Consider the following 19,285-nt stretch of genomic DNA (forward strand, 5'->3'; position numbering starts at 1 on the left):
ACTGGATACCATAACAACATGGGTGGCACAACTAGTAATCCACTTTTGACAACAAACCAGTTTTATTGTTACTAAAATGAAACATTCTGGAGGGAGAGTGTTTGTATATAAAATTCACCAGTGTATATATTCATCATATTCTATGAGATGAAGGAGAAGCAGTGTGTGCTCTTTGCCATTGGGGCCATCTATCTTCAGGGAAAGCACAAGTGACAATTAGCTTAACTTATGGCCTTAGCGCCATATGTTTAAAACACAATGATGATAATAATAAATATAGTTACAAGCAGCAATACCGGGGTCAAGCCAATCATTGGCACCATGAGCAGCAAAAGAAGCTTTGTGACATGTTTTTGGTTAGAGTCCGATGAACAGTGTATGAGCAGTTATAAAATGGAGTTATACACTTTCAATCATAAAACACACAATAACTAAAAATAGCTACTTCTAAGAAATTTTTTGCAGTATTTGGTGCTGTTCTGAAACTGCTCAGGTAGCATCTGGGTGTGATGGTCATCATGCAGGAAAGCGTTCAAGAGTTATAATTCAAAAAAGTTTTTGCTATCTCCTGACCAGTAGGAGCCAGTGTGCCAAAACTGCAGATTACCTCAGGGCCTAATGGTGATGACACATACCAAGTTTCGTTACAATCCCTCAAAGCCTTGCGGAGACACAGCTTCAAATTCAGTTTTGCACATTCTTCAAATTTGTTGAAGCGCCATTCAAAAACAGTATGGTTTATCAAAATTCTTGAATATATTTTTGTTATGAGTGCGTCTATATGATGCGGGCCAAGTTTCATACAAATCAAACGATCTAGGAGGAGTTCAAAAAAGCAGATTTTCAAAATATTTAAAAATAGCAGACAGGAAGTTTGCTCAACCATGAAATATTTGGCATCATTGTTCTCGGTATGAACCAGTCTCATGACAGTAGGCAATATTTAGGTGTCTGTAATCCATGTTGCTCACATTCTCCAGCTCCGCCCTCCGTTCATATGATGGCGCTAAACCACGCCCCCGCATCCACAGGTGTGGTGTTAGAAGTTTGGTGAACAGCACACAATTTAATTTGCTTACACTTTTTCCCGAATTTCATTTTTATATTTTGTAAAAAAAAAAAAAAAAATCAACGTTTGAAATCAAGCTACCTTGCATTTTTGTGTAGGCTATTGCGCACAGAAAATGACCCCATAGCACCATCTAGCATCCAACCAGCTTTGAACTAGGGATACCTTATAGGTGTGAAAATTATGATATTGTGGCAAGTCTGCCAAGCACTCTTCTGCTAGGGCTATAGCTCACTATAGTTCTGCTAGGGCTTAACTCACTATAGTTCACTATTTTATCTCTATCACATTTTGTCATTGAGATGAGCAGTATCTATCATTGAGATGCCGTCTCTGATTTCATCTGATTTCACATCCTTTACAGCAGGGGTTGGGAACCTATGGCTCTTTCACTGCTCGACAGTGGGAAAAATAAATAAAAACGGTTGAAATTTTGAAGTTTAAACTACATGGCCACTGTCTGTTTTCAGTTTTTTAACAAAGGTGGAATGGCTAAAAGAAAAAAAGACCAGTATCGTTCTTTCCAGTAAGAATGGACAGACGAATTTACATTTGTGGAAGTCACATTAATGGTAAGTAGTGTTCAATTTGCTGTTACAAATGTACTGCATCTTGTATTGATTTTCCATTTGATGAAGCCGTCAGGCAGGCCTATTAGGTGAAGTTAGGCTGTTAGATCAAGAATACGCAAAATGTGAAATGGCCTTTATTACATGACCACTTTTGATAATTATGCAATAATAGTAAAGATATTAAATATTATGTGTCAAAAAATACATTAACTTTTCTCTGGCTTTTTAAAGAAAAAATCATATCATTGTTTGGCTTTTATGGCTCTGGCAGCTGAAAAGGTTCCCGACCTCTGTTTTACATTACTTTACAAGGACAATATTTTTAATGAATTAATAGCCCAGAAAGTTAATTTTCAGAGTGACATGTTACAACAAATTGTCAGACAGTGGTGCTGGACTCTATACTGCATCTCTCTCCCATAGGTTCATTAGAGAAACTCTAAGAATCTCCTCTTTTGCTTTGTTTATTTTAAAAATTAATATTAGAAATATCACTAGGAAAATGGATTGTGAGACACCACCGGAAGCAGCTTCAGTTAACATGTCAGCAGGATGACACCGTTGGTAGCGGAGGGAACGGAAACAGAAACAAAGAAAGACAGTGGGGCTACAAGCTAAGCTAAAGGCTACACCACACAAAGTACCACTCCCAAGCATATTTCTCGCAAACATTTGGTCCATTTCCAATAAGATGGATGAACTACGACTGAGGATAACATCGCAGCGAGGTACTGATCGCAACTGTTGTATCCTGATCTTGACTGAGACATGGCTAAACCGCAACATTCCCAACATTCCTGCAATGGAGTTAACAGGCCGCACATTGTTCCATGTCAGTAGAAAACAGGAGACAGATTTTGTATATATGTGAACAGTGCCTGGTGCAAGCATGCAATTGCCACAGACAGACACTGCACACCCGATTTGGAATATATCATGGTGAGATGCAGGCCTTTCCATCTTCCTTGGGAATTCTCTGTGGTTTTTGCAATTGCAGTTTACATACTGCACGCTATTGGTAAGCTAGCACTCAAGATATTACAATCAGCCACTAGCCAATCCGTCCAGGATTTCACCAGAGTTTTTGTGCTTTTTTTTTAAACTACTTGAATTGGAGAAATTGCAGTTACACGAAATTGTTCTGTCTTTTGCAGTGATGTTTGTTGGTAAATGAGACATTTTAGCTGTACTCATGTTCGATGCATGTGAATCAAAGAGGGCTTTGGTTGACTGCACGTTGTGATGAAGTCACATGACATATCTTGGCCCAAATCTGTGCAAAATATGTGGTAATTTTGAAAAATTACAAGCTCCTCCGAATATTGGGAAGTTTGAGTGATTTTGCATTAATGTCTGCGATTGCAAAATCTCAAAATCCTGGAGTGACTGATTAGCAAACAACAGAGCTTGCATCCTGAAGGAATCTTCATTGTAGCAGGGGATTTCAAACTGATCTAAGGTCAGTTTATTCAGAATTCCACGAGAACGTTAAATGCTCAACCAGCAGTAAGAAAACATTCAACAATGTTTGCACAAAGGTTGACAACACTTTAAGGCCCTACACTGTCCCCATGTAGGACAGTCTGACCATCTTTCCTTGTTAATGCTGCCAGCGTACAAGCCACTCATTAACAGGATTAAACCAACTAGCAAAGTGGTTAGAGTATGGCCTGAGGGAGCAATGTCACAACTACAGCAGTGTTTTGAGTGCACAGAGTGGAGCAATACACCTCATCTGTCCTGTCCTACATTAATTACTGCTCAGAGAATAATTATGGAAATCCGTGTGTTCTCTAACCAGAAACCCTGGATGACCAAAGAGGTCAGAAGTCTACTAAAAAAAGATGCTGCTTACAGGGCAGGTAGCACAACAGCCTAAAGTCTAGCAGTGCTAATCTAAAATGAGGCACTAAAGCAGCAAAACTCAACCATAAACTCAACCATAATCTCAGGATTGAGGACCATTTTAATAACAATAACCCCAATGTATGTGGCAAGGTATACAAGCTGCCACAGACTACAAAAAATGATAACCCACCTCTCCAACCTCTCCATGGCTGAGGAAAATGTTCTCTGCCCGCTTTGACAGAGAGAACAATAGTAGGGAGAGAGTTAGGCCTACACTGCCACATGACCAGCATCAACTGCCGACACTGAACACTAATGAGGTCAGAAGGGTTCTGTGCAGCATCAGTGTGAGGGAAGTGGCTGGTCCTGTTGGTATCCCAGGGCATATATATCATGCATGCGCTGACCAGCTGACAGACGTCTTCACCAGCATTTTCACCTGCTCCTTGACCATTGCTAGATCCAAGTGCTTTGAGAAGCTGATTCTGGCACATACAGTAGGTGAAATAAGTATTGAACATGTCAACATTTTTTTCACTAAATATATTTCCAGTGAGGTTATTCATATGAAATTTTCACCAGACATCAGTATTAACTCAAGAAATCCGGAAATATAAAGGAATCACAACATTAAAGTCCATAAATAAAGTTATGTGTAATAAAGTGGAATGACATGGGAAAAAGTATTGAACACACTAAGAAAAAGCAGTTCTCCAAGGCAAGGTAAGGCAAGGAACCGGCTGAAATAATTATACCCCCTATCTGTGCAAATTAATATCAGCTGGGTTAGTAAATTGACGGTCTATAAAAACGCTTTTCGTTACCGAGGTGTCACACAAGAAACATCTCATGACGGGTAAAAGCAAAGAGCTCTACCAAGACCTTCACAACCTTATTGTTGTGAAACAAATTGATGGAATCGGATACAGACGTATTTCAAAACTTCTGAATCTTCCAGTAAACACCATTGGGGCCATTATATGCAAGTGCAACATCACTCCATCATCAACCGGCAACGCACAGGAATTCCTCGCAAGATTTCTGACCAGGGAGTCAGAAGAATAGTCAGAGGAGTAGCCCAAGAGCCAAGGACCACTCGGAAAGAGCTCCAGAAACACTTGGAGGCAGCAGGTGCCATCGTCACAGAGAAAACAATAGGCAATGCACTCCACAGCTCACGCTCACCCCGCAAGACTCCATTACTAAAGAAAAGGCATGTCGAAGCTCGTTTAAAGTTTGCTACAACTCATGTGGACAAGCCTATGAGATACTGGGAGAGTGTAGTCTGGTCAGACGAGAGCAAAATTGAACTTTTTGGCTGTCATACTACACACCATGTTTGGAGAAGAAATGTCACTGCACATCACCCTAAAAACACTACACCAACAGTGAAGTTTGGAGGTGGAAGCATCATGGTGTGGGGCTGTTTTTCATCACATGGTACTGGCAGACTTCATATATTTGTAGGAACGGTGAATGGAGCCCTTTACCGCGAGGTTCTTGAGAAGAATCTGCTGCCATCCACCAGGATGATGAAGATGAGACGTGGGTGGAGCTTCCAGCAGGACAACGATCCAAAGCGTACAGCAAAGGAAACTCTCAATTGGTTTCAGAGAAAAAAAATCAAGGTATTAGAACGGCCCAGTCAATAAACTGACTTTAATCCAATTGAACAAGATTTAAAGACAATATGTTTAGAAGAATGGGCCAAAATCACACCTGAATACTGCAACCCATTAATTTCTTCATACAGGAAGTGTCTTGAAGCGTCATTACAAACAAAGGCTTCTCCACTAAGTATTAAATACATTTCAGTTAGTGTTTTCAATACTTTTTTCCTGTGTCATTCTACTTTATTACACATAACTTAATTTATGTGGACTTTAATGTTTGGATTTCTGTATATGTGTGGATTTCCTGAGTTAATACCAATGTCTGGTGAAAATTTCATGTGAATAGCCTCATTGGCAATATATTTACTGAAAAAAATGTTGATGCGTTCAATACTTATTTCCCCCACTATATTAAAAGCATCATCCCTGCCACTCTGGACACAATAGTCATTGGGCTGATCACAAATAATAATGAAACTGCATACAAGAGGTACGAAACCTGGCAGCCTGGTGCTCTGCCAACAATCTCATCCTTAAAATCAGGCAGACTTAGGTGCTTGTGGTGGACTTCAGGAAGAAAAGGAGAATTGACCTTAGACTTGTGCTCACAAATGGCAAGGCTGTGGAGAGAGTCCCCAGTTAGAGATTTTTGGGGGTGAACATTACAGAGAACATCTCCTGGTCCACACACACCTCTGCTGTCACTGGAAAGGCACAACACCATCTCTACTTCCTGAGAAGACTGAGGAGACTGAGACTGTCCCAGAATCTTCTCATGAACTTTTAACGATGTACAGTGGAGAGTGTACTGATGTACTGCATTAAAGCATGCTACACCAGCTGCCCAAGAGAAGACCAGAAGGATCTGCTTTGGGTCATTAGGACGGCCCAGAAAATCATGAGCACGCAGTTGAGGACATTTATCTTTCCACATGTCAGAGCAGGGCCTTCAAAATCACCCTGCACACCACCTTTTCAAACTGCTCCCCTCTGGCAGGTGAATAGGACAATTCACTCATATACCACAAGTATGAAAAACAGCTTCTTTCCCAGAGCTATTAAACAGCTGAACACTGAATGGGTTTGCCAGTCTGTTTAACAGCTCTGAGAAAGAAGCTGATTTTCATACTTGTGATATATGAGTGAATTGTCCTGTATCACCTGCCAGAGGGGAGCAGTCTGAATGTGTTCACCAGTCTGAATCCTCTTCCTTATCAGGTGACAACTTTGCTATTTGTACTTGACCAGGAAATGAGCACACTGGAAGACTCCACCATGTCTGTAGGAACCACCCTGGTGTTCCGGAACATAAGCAATTAGAAAGTAACATTGCTTTCATCAGATGAAAAAGTAAACTTGGTGGCATACCATGCCCATTTGGAAATGTGGTTATTAAGCATACATACTAGTAAAACAACATGGATAGTAAGACAACAATCATGATCTGGTTAAATGAACGATTGCAAATGAAATGGTATAATCATGAAAAAATTGCTCCTGTAGGAAATACTCCTTTGAACCATCGGAGACCATAATTCCTACAAGTAAATTGTACCTACTCATTCTTTCTTATTTCAGTGTTTGAAAAATGATTGTCAGTAATCTGGTCAGTTTGATTTGATGGCTTTTTCATGAATTATCTGTATATTCTCTCCCTATAGCTGCCACTGTTCTGAACTCAGTCCAGCCTCAGCTTCAGGCACCTGCACAGACACTCCTGCAGCCCCAGGCAACTGCACTACAGTCAGTGCAGCAGACTCAGGCTGCTCCAGCCAGCCCTGCTACTGTAGCTTCAGTCATGCACAAGGTCACTGAGCCTAGTTCATCAGTTGCAGCACTTCAGACCACAGGCCTCACAATCAACCCTGCTATTGTGAGTTAGTGGCCCTACACAAATTAATCACACACTAATTAAGCAGTGGACTTTTTAAAATATATTCAGGTGGGAGATTAAATGAGTCATTCCTTTGTGTGTAATAAAGCTGATATGCTGTGATTTATATAAGCTTCTCCTAGCTTAATGGTTGAATACATGTTTCCATGGTTCAGGTGTATAGTGTATGGTGAATTTGTGTAGCATTATAATATATTATTTATCTACATCTCAGATCAGTGCTGCATCTTTGGGTGCTCAGCCACAGTTCATCAGTTCTCTGACTACAACTCCCATCATCACTAACACCAATGTGGCAGGACTAACCAGCCAGATCATCACCAATGCACAGGGTCAGGTGAGATAACAGCAATTATATGCAATTAGAGCATATGTAATAGTTATGGATTTACCAGAATCAATGGGATCAATGCAGCTTTTTTTTTTTAACCAGACCTGTCTATTCAAAGGATAGTGTGTTCTCTCATAAAGACAGATTCATTAATTCACAAATTGCATACCCAATTTACAGTATTTCAGTGGCATTGCAATAGCTGCCTCAATTTGCATTCTTGTACATTCCAATAAAAATAATTAAAATAAATGCAATTTCCATAATCATGTGGGGTTTTTCTTATGGAGTTTATTACCTTATCTTTAGATGATAGGCGCTTTGCCTGTGCTGGTGAACCCTGCATCTCTGACCGGAGTGTCCTCAACACATTCACCACAAACTCAGGGTCTTCAGGTGCAGACTGTGGCTCCTCAGCTGCTGCTGAACTCCCAGGGCCAAATCATTGCCACCATTGGGAGCAACCCTGGTGCTTTCACTACATCCACCAGCTCCACAGTCTTGAATAAAACTACTCTGTCGCACACCAGGGTCAACACACAGGTGTGGCACAGTAAATTGCTATTGAATGACTGATTGTGTGTGTGCAATTCTTTTATAGAATATTCAGTTGCATGTAGCAGTTGTATGTATTAAGTTAATGTGGTTGTTCTGATCGGCACTATAGGCTCCGATTGTAACAGTAAACCAGGCTCCAGTCATGATTGCCCCACAGCCCTCCACAGGGAAATCAACCTCCTCATCGATTCCTGTTGCCTGTGCAGAAACGCCCACAGTCAGCCAGCTCGTCAACAGTATGCACACACTCTTTCTGTTTTTAAACAGAATAGTGTACAGTGGATTTCAAACATGCCTTTATTTAAATTCCAGTATTTCACTTCGATTTATTTTATTTGTATAGCACTTGAAAAAAATTTTAAATGGTCACAAAGCAATTTTAAAGAAATCTGGACATAGCTTTATATTTAGATCTACAGTATATAACTTCAGTCTCCCCCATCCATATGGGAAGATGTCTTGGGGCTACTTTTTCAGATGGAACAGGACTTTTCACTAGATTTTGGATTATGGCTATGGGAATTTACTATTCAGACACAAGAGCATTTGTGAGGTTCGGGCACTGATGTCGGGTGAGAAGGCCTGGTGCCCAATCAGCATTTCAATTAATTTTGAAGGTGTTCAGTGGGGTTGAGGTCAGGGCTTTGTGCAGTCCATTCAAGTTCTTCCAAAACAGCTTTGGCAAACCATGTCTGTATGGAACTCACTTCGTGCTCAGCAGCATTGTTATGCAGTGAATAACACCTTGATAATATATGCCACAATGTTATGAGGAACCACCCCACCTTAGGACTGACTGCAAAGGTGTTCAGAGATGACTGCCACACTCATGCCAATGGTGAGGGGCAATGTTAACCTTGTAGAACCTAGAGAAAATACAGGTAGCAACAGCACTTCCTTGAACGGCACATCTTTAAGTATGCCCATGAGGAGTAGAAACTAGAGTGACAGGTTATAGTATGGTCCTGGCATCTGACCAGCTTGTGGGCCAAGGTGGTGATGTCCATCACAGAGTAGCTAAATTTCTGTTTAGACAGGGAAAATCCCTGTGTCTATCCTCTGTGACAGATGAACAATTGATCTAGGTCGAATCACCACTATATGGTCCAAATAGTACTGTAGGACATATACTAGGCATAGCAAGGAATGTTTAGCAGATTCACTCCAATGGTATGCTGCAAGGCAATAAATTACTACACAAAAATAGATGATTTGATGGGGCTGGAACCCCAGGTTAAACCCCAAGGTCACTCTGAAGTCATCTAGCCACCAATGCAAGCAAGGCAATTTTTTTCCAAGGATTGGTGATCACGAGCAAAACAACAGCCTTTAGAGAATACCATTTCCATTGCCCCTGGTGTTTGAGAGTGTGGAGGAAGGCTAGGGAGGCAGGTGTAACTTTAGCCAAGCTCCAGACTTGCACATATTCAGTCTGTGCTTTTCAGCACACTTTCAACAAAAAAAATTTGTCTACCCCTAAAAACATATTTAAAATACGACATAAATTAGTGAATTGTTAACATGTACACAAGACAAAACTATGCTATCTTCGTCTTTATGTGCATTTTAAAAACAGCACCACAACAGGAAACGGGTCTGTCCTAGACTTGCAGCTTTCACTCTGTCAGGTTCAAACACCTTGGCGTGTATACAGTGGGCAAAATAAGTTTTGAACGTGTCAACTTTTTTTCAGTAAATATATTTCCAATGAGGCGATTCACATGAAATTTTCACCAGACGTTGGTATTAACTTAACGTCTCATCTTTATCATCCTGGTGGATGGCAGAAGATTCTTCTCAAGAATCTCCCGGTAAAGGGCTCCATTCATCGTTACTTCAATTATATGAAGTCTGTCAGTACCATGTGATGAAAAACAGCCCCACACCATGATGCTTCCACCTCCACACTTCACTGTTGGTGTAGTGTTTTTAGGGTGATGTGCAGTGCCATTTCTTCTCCAAACATGGCGTGTAGTATGACAGCCAAAAAGTTAAATTTTGCTCTCGTCTGACCAGACTACACTCTCCCAGTATTTCATAGGCTTGTCCAAATGAGTTGTAGCAAACTTTAAACGAGCTTCAACATGCCTTTTCTTTAGTAATGGAGTCTTGCGGGGCGAACGTGAGCAGTGGAGTGCATTGCCTATTGTTTTCTCTGTGACGATGGTATCTGCTGCCTCCAAGTGTTTCTGGAGCGCTTTCCGAGTGGTCCTTGGCTCTTGGGCTACTCTTCTGACTATTCTTCTGACTCCCTGGTCAGAAATCTTGCGAGGAGCTCCTGTGCGTGGCCGGTTGAAGACGGAGTGATGTTGCTTCCACTTGCGGATAACGGCCCCAATGGTGCTTACTGGAGGATTCAGAAGTTTTGAAATATATCTGTATCCGATTCCATCAATATGTTTTGATTAATATTTTGCAACAATAAGGTTGTGAAGGTCTTGGGAGAGCTCTTTGCTATTACCCTTCATGAGATGTTTCTTGTGTAACACCTTGGTAATGAAAAGCCTTTTTATAGACCACCAATTTACTAACCCAGCTGATATTAATTTGCACAGATAGGAGGTATAATTACTTACGGATTTCAGCTGGTTCCTTGCTTTACCTTCATGTGACTAGCCTCACTGGAAATATATTTACTGAAAAAAATGTTGATGCGTCCAGTACTCATTTCCCCCACTGTGTGTGTGTGTGTGTGTGTGTGTATGTATGTGTGTGTATATATATATATATATATATATATATAGATAGATAGATAGATAGATAGAGAGAGAGAGAGAGAGAGAGAGAGAGAGAGAGAGAGAGGGGAGGGGGGGATATATCAGTTATCAAACACTGTCTAACAATGACTAATAAAACAGTGGCGGCTACAAGTGCTAAGGTGCACTCGTAAACGCACGCACGCACGCACGCACGCACGTACGCACGCATACACATATACCTTATACTCTGAATGCAAGCATTAGTTTAAATTTACTGATATGGTGTCAGGCCAAAAAGGTTTATTGAAGTATGAACATCTGAGTAATTATTAGTGACATTAGGCTACATTTATCTGACAGGACACGGGCTGAATGGCGATGCATGGTGGAACATTAGGAGGTAGTTTATAACATCGCAATGCGTTAGCGTCGTTAACAAATAACTGTCTATCGCTAACATTACATGGAGCATAACGTTAGCTGGTTTCACGCCACAATGCAGCTGCCTCAAACAAACATAATATAGGACCGTTTTTCAGGTGCTTCACCAAATTCCAGGTGTTTCCTCGCTTTGTTTGAAATGAACGATAGCATCGGTTGCACACCGGCTTCAGAGCATAAATTATATGTTTGTTGTCATCCGCCTCGAATGTGAAGTATTTCCGTATTTAACTCTTACCACCTTTCCTCTCAACGAGTGGGAGATAAACTTGTCGCCATCTTCTGTAGGTTTTCCCGTGTGCTTGTAGGCATTCTTCTTCTTCTTCACCACTTGTGGATCGACTAAAACACTTATGCGTATATGCTGCTCCCATCAGTTCCGGAAGAATTGCAACCACGGTACCTTCATTAACAACGGTACCCATTGTACCCAACGGTACGATTGTAGAGTTTTAATTAGACCTTGCAGATCTTACTCGCACTACTGTTTATCACTGTGTCTACAAGTGAGGAGCAACGATGCCTCATTACTAATAGATCGCTCCAGTTTTAATAATCTACAGAATTTACAATATATTGCACAAATACTGCATATAATGACAATAACAATGATAATGAATTAAACTAAACCTTTTAAGCAATTCTCACCAGTTTCCCCAACCCCTTGCAGACCATGTAGCATTTTGAATATAAACACAAGTGCTCGTGCATCACTGTCGTGTATCTTTTCTACACAAGCTCCGCTTTGTAAAGTTTGATCTTCTTCGCGGCATTTAATATAATGCGCCCATGCCTTTGGAGGATTTGGAGGTCACACACTTTTTTCCACTGTCACTTGAAGGTTACACGTCTGATAGTGACTGAGGTCATGTTGGGAATAAAAGGTAGCGCTGACAAACAGTAAACTAAAGAAATTTATTTAATTGACTCTGGGTATCTACTAAAGCTAGTGGTGTCACATTACGTGTGTTTGACGGCATGTGCTATCGACTGGGAAACAGCTTATTCCAGTTGGTAAAAAATGAGCTGGAGCTCTGGAGATGAGGTCGCCACGTTGACCTCTGGCTGGAGCTCTGCACGGGAGACCATCTTGTTGGTCTCAGGCTGGAGCTCTGGAGATGAGGTCACCAGGATGAGCTCTAACTGGAGCTCTGCAGGGGAGACCACGTACTACTTCATAGTTGCTGGTGAATGGCGAAATAGGTTTGTCCGATGGGCTGACCCTACCCCAAAATTTTTTAAGGTCAGGGTTGGACTCAGGTCTACCGAACATCTTTATTAACAGTCCAACCGACTATGATACATTACTTAGTCCACTGGATCTCATGGCAATCAGAAACTCCACCCACCGGTGGGCTGGGCCAGTGAGCCAGGACAACAAGAACCCCAGCCACTGCTTCTAGTTAGGCTTGGTGTTCACCAGGCTCTCAAAATATAACTAGCTCTGCACCAGGAAACTTTCTGGATATATTGAAAAGCCATCGAAGGGTTCTGGGGGATATATGAAAGTCCATTGAGTTAAAAAGGATGCAATTAAGCCAAAAAACAATAAACGATGGCAAGAGCAGGATCAAAAACCAGGAAACGAGGACAATGAACAAAAGTCTTGGTATGGCTCGGGGGCCTAAACACAGAAACAATACTTCACATGGAACAAAGACACACGGGGGTTTAAATATTCAAAGTAATCAAAGGGAACATGCAGAACAGCTGAGACACATTAGGGAAACAAGCAATAACAAGACAGGGGCAGAAACATGACATAAACCATAACAAACACATGTGTAACAGTAAACAAAGACAATGTAAAAAAACCCAGAAATGGGGGGGTATCTCTGACACATGCATCTCTGACTGTTCTCTTACTTCAACATCTTCTCTCTCTCCCTCCTCACCATGCATCTCTGGTCAATTTTGTCTGATAAATTCCATTTTAAATAAATAAATTGATATTTTACTGAATATATCACAATTACTTCCTATTATTAAGCATTAGTCTATTTTGTTTTGCTATATTAGGCTACAGAACTAAATTTACTATATTAGTTACCATAACAAGAGACAAGTAACACTAATTGTATTTATACTCAGCAAAAAGAAACATCCCTTTTTCAGGTGACTGTATTTTAAAGATAATTTTGTAAAATCCAAATAAGCTTTACAGATCTTTATGCACCTGTGGAACAGTCCTTAAGACACTAACAGCTTACAGGTGGGAGACAATTAAGGTCACAGTTACAATAACTTAGGACACTAAAGAGACCTTTCTACTGACTCTGAAAAACACCAGAAGAAAGATGTCTAGGGTTCCTGCTCACCTGCGTGAACATGCCATAGACCTGCTGCAGGGAGGCATGAGGACTACAGATGTGTCCAGAGCAATAAACTGCAATGTCTGTAATGTAAGACACCTAAGACACTGCTACAGGGAGACAGTAAGGACAGCTGATCGTCCTTGCAGTGGAAAATTACATGTAACCGTGTGTCCCCCCAGACGTGATGGAGAACTTACAGATGCCTTGGTGGAAGAATGGAGCAACATCTCACAGCAAGAACTGACCAATCTGGTGCAGTCCATGAGGATGAGATGTACTGTAGTACTTAAAGCAGCTGGAGGACACACCAGATAATGACCGTTACTTTTAATATTGACCCCCCCCCCCCCTTTGTTCTGGGAGTCATTAATCCATTTCTGTTCGTCAAATGTCTGTGAAACTTCTTCAGTGTATGTCTCAGTTGTTGAATCTTTTTATGTTAATACAAATATTTACACATGTTAAGAAATTTTCTGGATTTTCTGATTATATTAGTTATTAACAAAAAGATTAAAGCAAAATTGAAGAGGTTGACTCTTTGAGGTTCTCCACATATTTTTCAACCTGTCAGTCTCAGATTAGCTCAATTTTTCTTATCCATGTTGATAGAGAAACTGTCCCTTTTGCTGCCACCTTCTTCAAATTTTCTTTAATTGTCTGCCATCTCTGTGTGTTTGGCATCTTGCCTTTTCTCCCTTTATAACAGATAAAATAAAAAGATCGCTTGCAGACTCATGTCTGGAAATGCAACAAACTTTGTTGAGTAGGTTACTTATTAACATCCCCTGTCAAACAATTTGAAATCTACGGATGATAAGCATACAATGCTGCTAATATTGTTAATAAGAAAACTCAGTGCCAGATTGCCGCTCTGTCAGTCAGGTCCAAAGCAAGATGGAACACATAGCAACGCATTATGGCAACAACATCTCAGACAGTCTGACAAAAGATACCATGGCAAATAATCAGGGGACTTTTGTGTGATATGTTACTGTTTTATACATCATATTACTTATTATTCAGATGTATTATGTTTTATTGTTAATTGTTGAGAGGGCCACTTTTGATTAATTTTGAAGTAGGGCAGGGGCTCGAGCCCTCAGAGCCCTCCATTCTGAATGTGCTTTGCCTGAATCCCTGGGTAGAGCAGTGCCCACGGCAAGGCCAAAGCAGGGAGCGACATCCACGGTGAGGCGGGAATGGGGAATGACGTGGTGTGTAAGCAGAGCGACGTCCTCAGAAGAGAAAGGAGGCAGAGCGCCTCTCAGCAGGGCAGGGTGGGGGGTGAAATCATCATCTGGGCAGGGAGGGGGGGCAATGTCCCCAACTGAGCATGGAGGCAGAGTGATGTCCTCAGCAGAGCAGGAAGGTAGAGCAGCATCTAAAGTGGGGTAGGGAGAGTGGGAGATGGCTCCAGCCAGGACAGGAGCCCCCTCCTCAAAAATTCCCAGAGGGGGCACATGGCATCGGGCCCAGCCATAAGTTTCTTCTTGTTCTAGCTGCGACACTGGACACGGACACTGCACCTGCCTTGCTGGAAAGTTAGCAGTCTATTAGTCACCTCATGACCATTGATGAGGTGGTTGAAGACCTGCCTGAACTCTTCTGCACAGGCAGAGTAGCTGGAACACATGGGACATTGAGCTTCTCAGATGGCTGTAGCCCATGAGAGTGTTCATCCTGATGATGTATGCAATTTTGGCTCCAAAAGACCTTGGCTGCAGCTTGAATGTGAGAGAGCACTAGGTGAGGTACTGGGATCTCTTGAGAAGTATTGTGGTAGAGGCAGACGGTGTTCTACAAGGGGATCTGGTACCTGGGGAACTGGAAGTGGAGCAGGAGGCACTGCTGCAGGTATGGGCAGAAACAAGAGGGAGCGATAACACTGAAACACAAGGAAGGGTATAAACAGGGAAACGTGGGGAAAGACACAGGAGTCTTGGCCTGGACCATGACGGTTATTTTTTTGTTTATAGAAGTTGGGGAGGACCACACAATTATTAATTAGGCCCTGATGAATAAAAACATTGAATTGAAGGAGAGTGTACTTTCTTTTTCCTATGATTATATATGATGAGAGTTTAACTTGATACCAATTTAAGAAAGTAATACGTAATAGCTGAGGAATAATATTTGTATGTAATATGTATATATAAACAAGATAATGTAATTAGTGTCAGACTTCAGTTCTTTGAAACATGCACCTGTATTAAAAAGGATCCCTGTACAAACATCCATTGAGAAAAAAAAAGTCAAATGCTACTGTATAATTCACACTTTGCAAGAAATTGAAGCTAAAGAAGTTACCTTTCAACATGACAGTGATCCCAAACACATTGTGGCTACTCAGAGCTGAGGCAGGGCAGAACATAGACACACAAGAGGCAGACAGAAAAGAAGTCTTTTGTTTGTAATAAAAATCAATGTGTAGAGGTGAGGGGTGTGAGTGAAGGGTGCAGGTGTGACCTTCCTGGTGTGGAGAGCAGCGTGCGGGTTCTAGCAGTGTTGAGGCGGTGCCCAGAGCAATGGGAGTGGAGCATGGGCACCGGTGGGGAGGCTGGGGAATATTGACTTCGTCATCATCGTCGTCTTCTTTGTCTGCTTCTGAGAGAGAGAGATGTGTTGTCCAAACCATTCAGGGTGCTGAAATGGCACTGTCCGTTTGTCTAAATCCGGCTGTTGTGTGAGGAGCACATTGTATTTGGCGTCCGCGGGCTACAGGCTCACCGTCACACATATACTGTTCAGGTCAGGAAGATAAATGTCCTTGCAATGTCCAGTTAGAGCCCTGATCCAAAAAAGGCATCTGAAATCGAGTACTAGTGTAATAAAGCCAAATTTAAACAGACTTGTAGACTCCCCAAATTATGAGGAAATGCTAAAAATCTTGTAGAGATTACTCCAAAAACATTGTTTAATTCGCAAGTAAATGTAATTTTTAAAAACGGTTTCTAATGTCATTTTCCACATATGATAACATTTTTAATAACATTACATTTGATAATGTTATCTTATTAATGGTCTTGACATTTGATATCCACTGCATACATTCTTTACTGTGGGATGGTTTTTGGGGGATATTTAAGAGCTGAATGCATAGAGAGATAATAGATAGATCATATTATGATTATTAACATGTATTAACTGAAGGTATTTATGTTGACTTTCAATACTGCTGAAGGTTACAGTATGTTTTGTGTGCAACTGTACTTAAATTGTGGGAGTTGAAACCTTTCAACTCTGTTATATTTAGAGCCACAGTCTGGGGTGACTGAAGAAGAGGGCATTAATCTGGAGGAGATCCGTGAATTTGCCAAAAACTTTAAGATTCGACGGCTTTCATTGGGACTGACGCAAACACAAGTGGGTCAAGCTCTAACAGCTACTGAGGGACCGGCTTATAGCCAGTCTGCAATATGCAGGTTAGTTTGTTTTATATTTTTCTGTATTGCTCCCTCTTACTCTATTTATTCTCTATCTTACTGTATTAATAATACATGATACCTCTGGACATCTAGGCCTCTTAAAGATCTGAAGCATCTTAAGATCTGACCCATTTCAGGTTTGAGAAGCTTGATATAACGCCTAAGAGTGCCCAGAAGCTAAAACCTGTTCTAGAGCGTTGGCTTGCTGAAGCAGAGCTGTGGAACCAGAAGGGCCAGCAAAATCTAATGGAATTTGTGGGAGGTGAGCCGTCCAAGAAACGCAAACGCCGCACCAGTTTCACACCACAAGCCATCGAGGTCCTGAACAGCTATTTTGAGAAAAATGCACTTCCAACTGGGCAGGAGATCACAGAAATTGCCAAGGAACTGAATTATGACAGGGAGGTTGTACGAGTTTGGTTTTGTAACCGCAGGCAGACACTGAAGAATACCAGCAAGATCAATGTGTTCCAAGTGCAGTAGAGTGTACAATACACACCTGGAAGGACAATGAGATATACAGGTGCAATCAAAATTATTCAACCCCCGTTGCAAATCAGGTTTATTGTCAAAATTGACAGACTTTTAGCTGTTTGCAATGAACAAGTAGAACAAAAGCAATTGAAATAGTTCAGCACAATGAATGCTTCAAGTGGTTTCCCCAAATTCAACTGAAAATGCAACTTATAATGATTTCTCCAGTTTCAAAATTATTCAACCCCTTCATGGCAAACATCTTTAGTACTTAGTAGAGCACCTTTTTGCCATTATGACCTGCTGCAAATGAGATGCATATCTTCTGGCAGTGTTCCTGAGGAATCTTATCCCATTCCTCATGAGCAATAGCCTCCAGTTCAGTAATATTCTTGGGTTTTGTGTGCTGCAACCGCTTTCTTCAAATCCCACCAGAGATTTTCTGTGGGGTTCAGGTCAGGTGACTGTGAGGGTTCAAGTCAGGTGATCTGTAGAATCTTCCAGGACTTCTGCAACCAGGCCTTTGGTGGAATTTGAGGTATGCTTGGGATCATTGTTCTGTTGGCAGGTCCAATGACGCCCAAGCTTCAGATTCCTCACAGACGGCATGATGTTTTCTTCTAGGATTTGCTGATACTTCAATGAATCCATCTCACCTTCCACACGCTGTAGGTTTCCAGTGCCAGAGGATGCAAAGCAGCTCCAGAGCATCATCGAGCCACCACCATGCTCGACTGTGGACAGAGTGTTCTTTCTTCATTCTTCTTCCTCCAGACATACCCCTGATCCATCATGCTGAAAATTTCCAGTTTAGTTTCATCGCGCCACAGAACAGAATCCCATGATTTATATGATTTTGAGAGACTTTTCTTGTGCTTTTGGGTCAGTAGTGGTGAACGTCTTGAAGTTCTGGCATGGAAACCTTCAGCGTTTAGTACGCGTCTTACTGTGCTCACTGAAACTTTAGTGCCTGTTGCTACCAAGTCTCGCTGCAGGTCTTTTACAGTCACTGGAGGGTTTTTCACAACCTGCCTTCTCAGAAATCCGCTTGCAGCTGTTGATAGCTTCCTTTTCTGCTCTGTCCAGGTATTTCATACATTCTCTACCCCTAGCCAGTTCACGAATTTCATGTGTTCCAGCTCAAGCACACCTGGTGCAACTAATGAAGCCCTTGATTAGTTGCATCAGGTGTACTTGAGACAACACCTGTTCTGCATATCTGTGCGGTTGTGAGGGATTCTGTTCAGGGGGTTGAATAATTTTGAAACTGGAGAAGTCATTATAAGTTGCATTTTCAGTTGAATTTGGGGAAACCACTTGAAGCATTCATTGTGTCGAACTATTTCAATTGCTTTTGTTTTGATTTGTTCATTGCAAACAGCTGGAAGTCTGTAAATTTTGACAATAAACCTGATTTGCAATGGGGGGGTTGAATAATTTTGATTACAACTGTATGCATGGATACGAATTGTTCTTTTGTACTGTGACATGTTAAAGATTAATGTTTTGTGAGGAGCTTCTAGGTTTGTTTTCACATTAAAAGCATTGGCATTGCACAGATGGTCAATGTGGCACAAATCATAATTGGTTTTGTCATGTTTTTTTTAAATCTGCATGTGAACTTGCCCTTTGAAATAACAAAACAATTTAAGAACCAATAATTTATACAGACTGTCATAACATTAAATAGTACTACTGGCAAAATCTCCTGATGCATACTGTATCTGCTTTTTCAGTCTGTGAGCCTTTTTGATGTTATTCTTACACATACTTGATTTCTTGTGCCATACAATTTGCCATTTGCCATTGAATTCTAGTGTATTCCCAAGAGTCTAACTGATATCTAGAAAAATGTGACTTCCAAAAAGTTTTCAGTTTGCTGGGGCTGTTGTTTGTTAAATGCTTTGTTTTAGCTTTCTCTCTCTTTCAGGTCTTCTACAGCCAGTCTCTTGTAAGAAATTCTGCCTGCCCCCTCTTTTTCTACAGTATGTATAAGAAACACCGGACAGTCATAGTACTGTGGGCTTTCCTGTCTATTTTGGAGGC

General features: G+C 41.2%; 1 protein-coding gene across 3 annotated transcripts in view; it reads left to right on the plus strand.

Annotated features, from left to right (window-relative positions):
- pou6f1 (POU class 6 homeobox 1) overlaps positions 1 to 17,376 on the plus strand; it is a 65,132-nt gene extending 47,756 nt beyond the window's left edge. For 2 of the 3 annotated variants that reach the window (XM_053643020.1, XM_053643021.1), the window contains 6 exons: positions 6,764 to 6,975; positions 7,211 to 7,333; positions 7,637 to 7,870; positions 7,995 to 8,121; positions 16,594 to 16,762; positions 16,903 to 17,376. In XM_053643020.1, coding sequence (XP_053498995.1) covers positions 6,764 to 6,975; positions 7,211 to 7,333; positions 7,637 to 7,870; positions 7,995 to 8,121; positions 16,594 to 16,762; positions 16,903 to 17,248 — 1,211 coding nt within the window. In that variant the 3' untranslated portion in view covers positions 17,249 to 17,376. Of the gene's footprint in view, positions 1 to 6,763; positions 6,976 to 7,210; positions 7,334 to 7,636; positions 7,871 to 7,994; positions 8,122 to 16,593; positions 16,763 to 16,858 lie in introns of all 3 variants that reach the window. The other variant, XM_053643022.1, reaches the window with a different exon arrangement.
- Positions 17,377 to 19,285: the final 1,909 nt, after the last annotated feature.

This window comes from Ictalurus furcatus, chromosome 15, assembly GCF_023375685.1.
Source record: "Ictalurus furcatus strain D&B chromosome 15, Billie_1.0, whole genome shotgun sequence".
Taxonomy (NCBI): domain Eukaryota; kingdom Metazoa; phylum Chordata; class Actinopteri; order Siluriformes; family Ictaluridae; genus Ictalurus; species Ictalurus furcatus.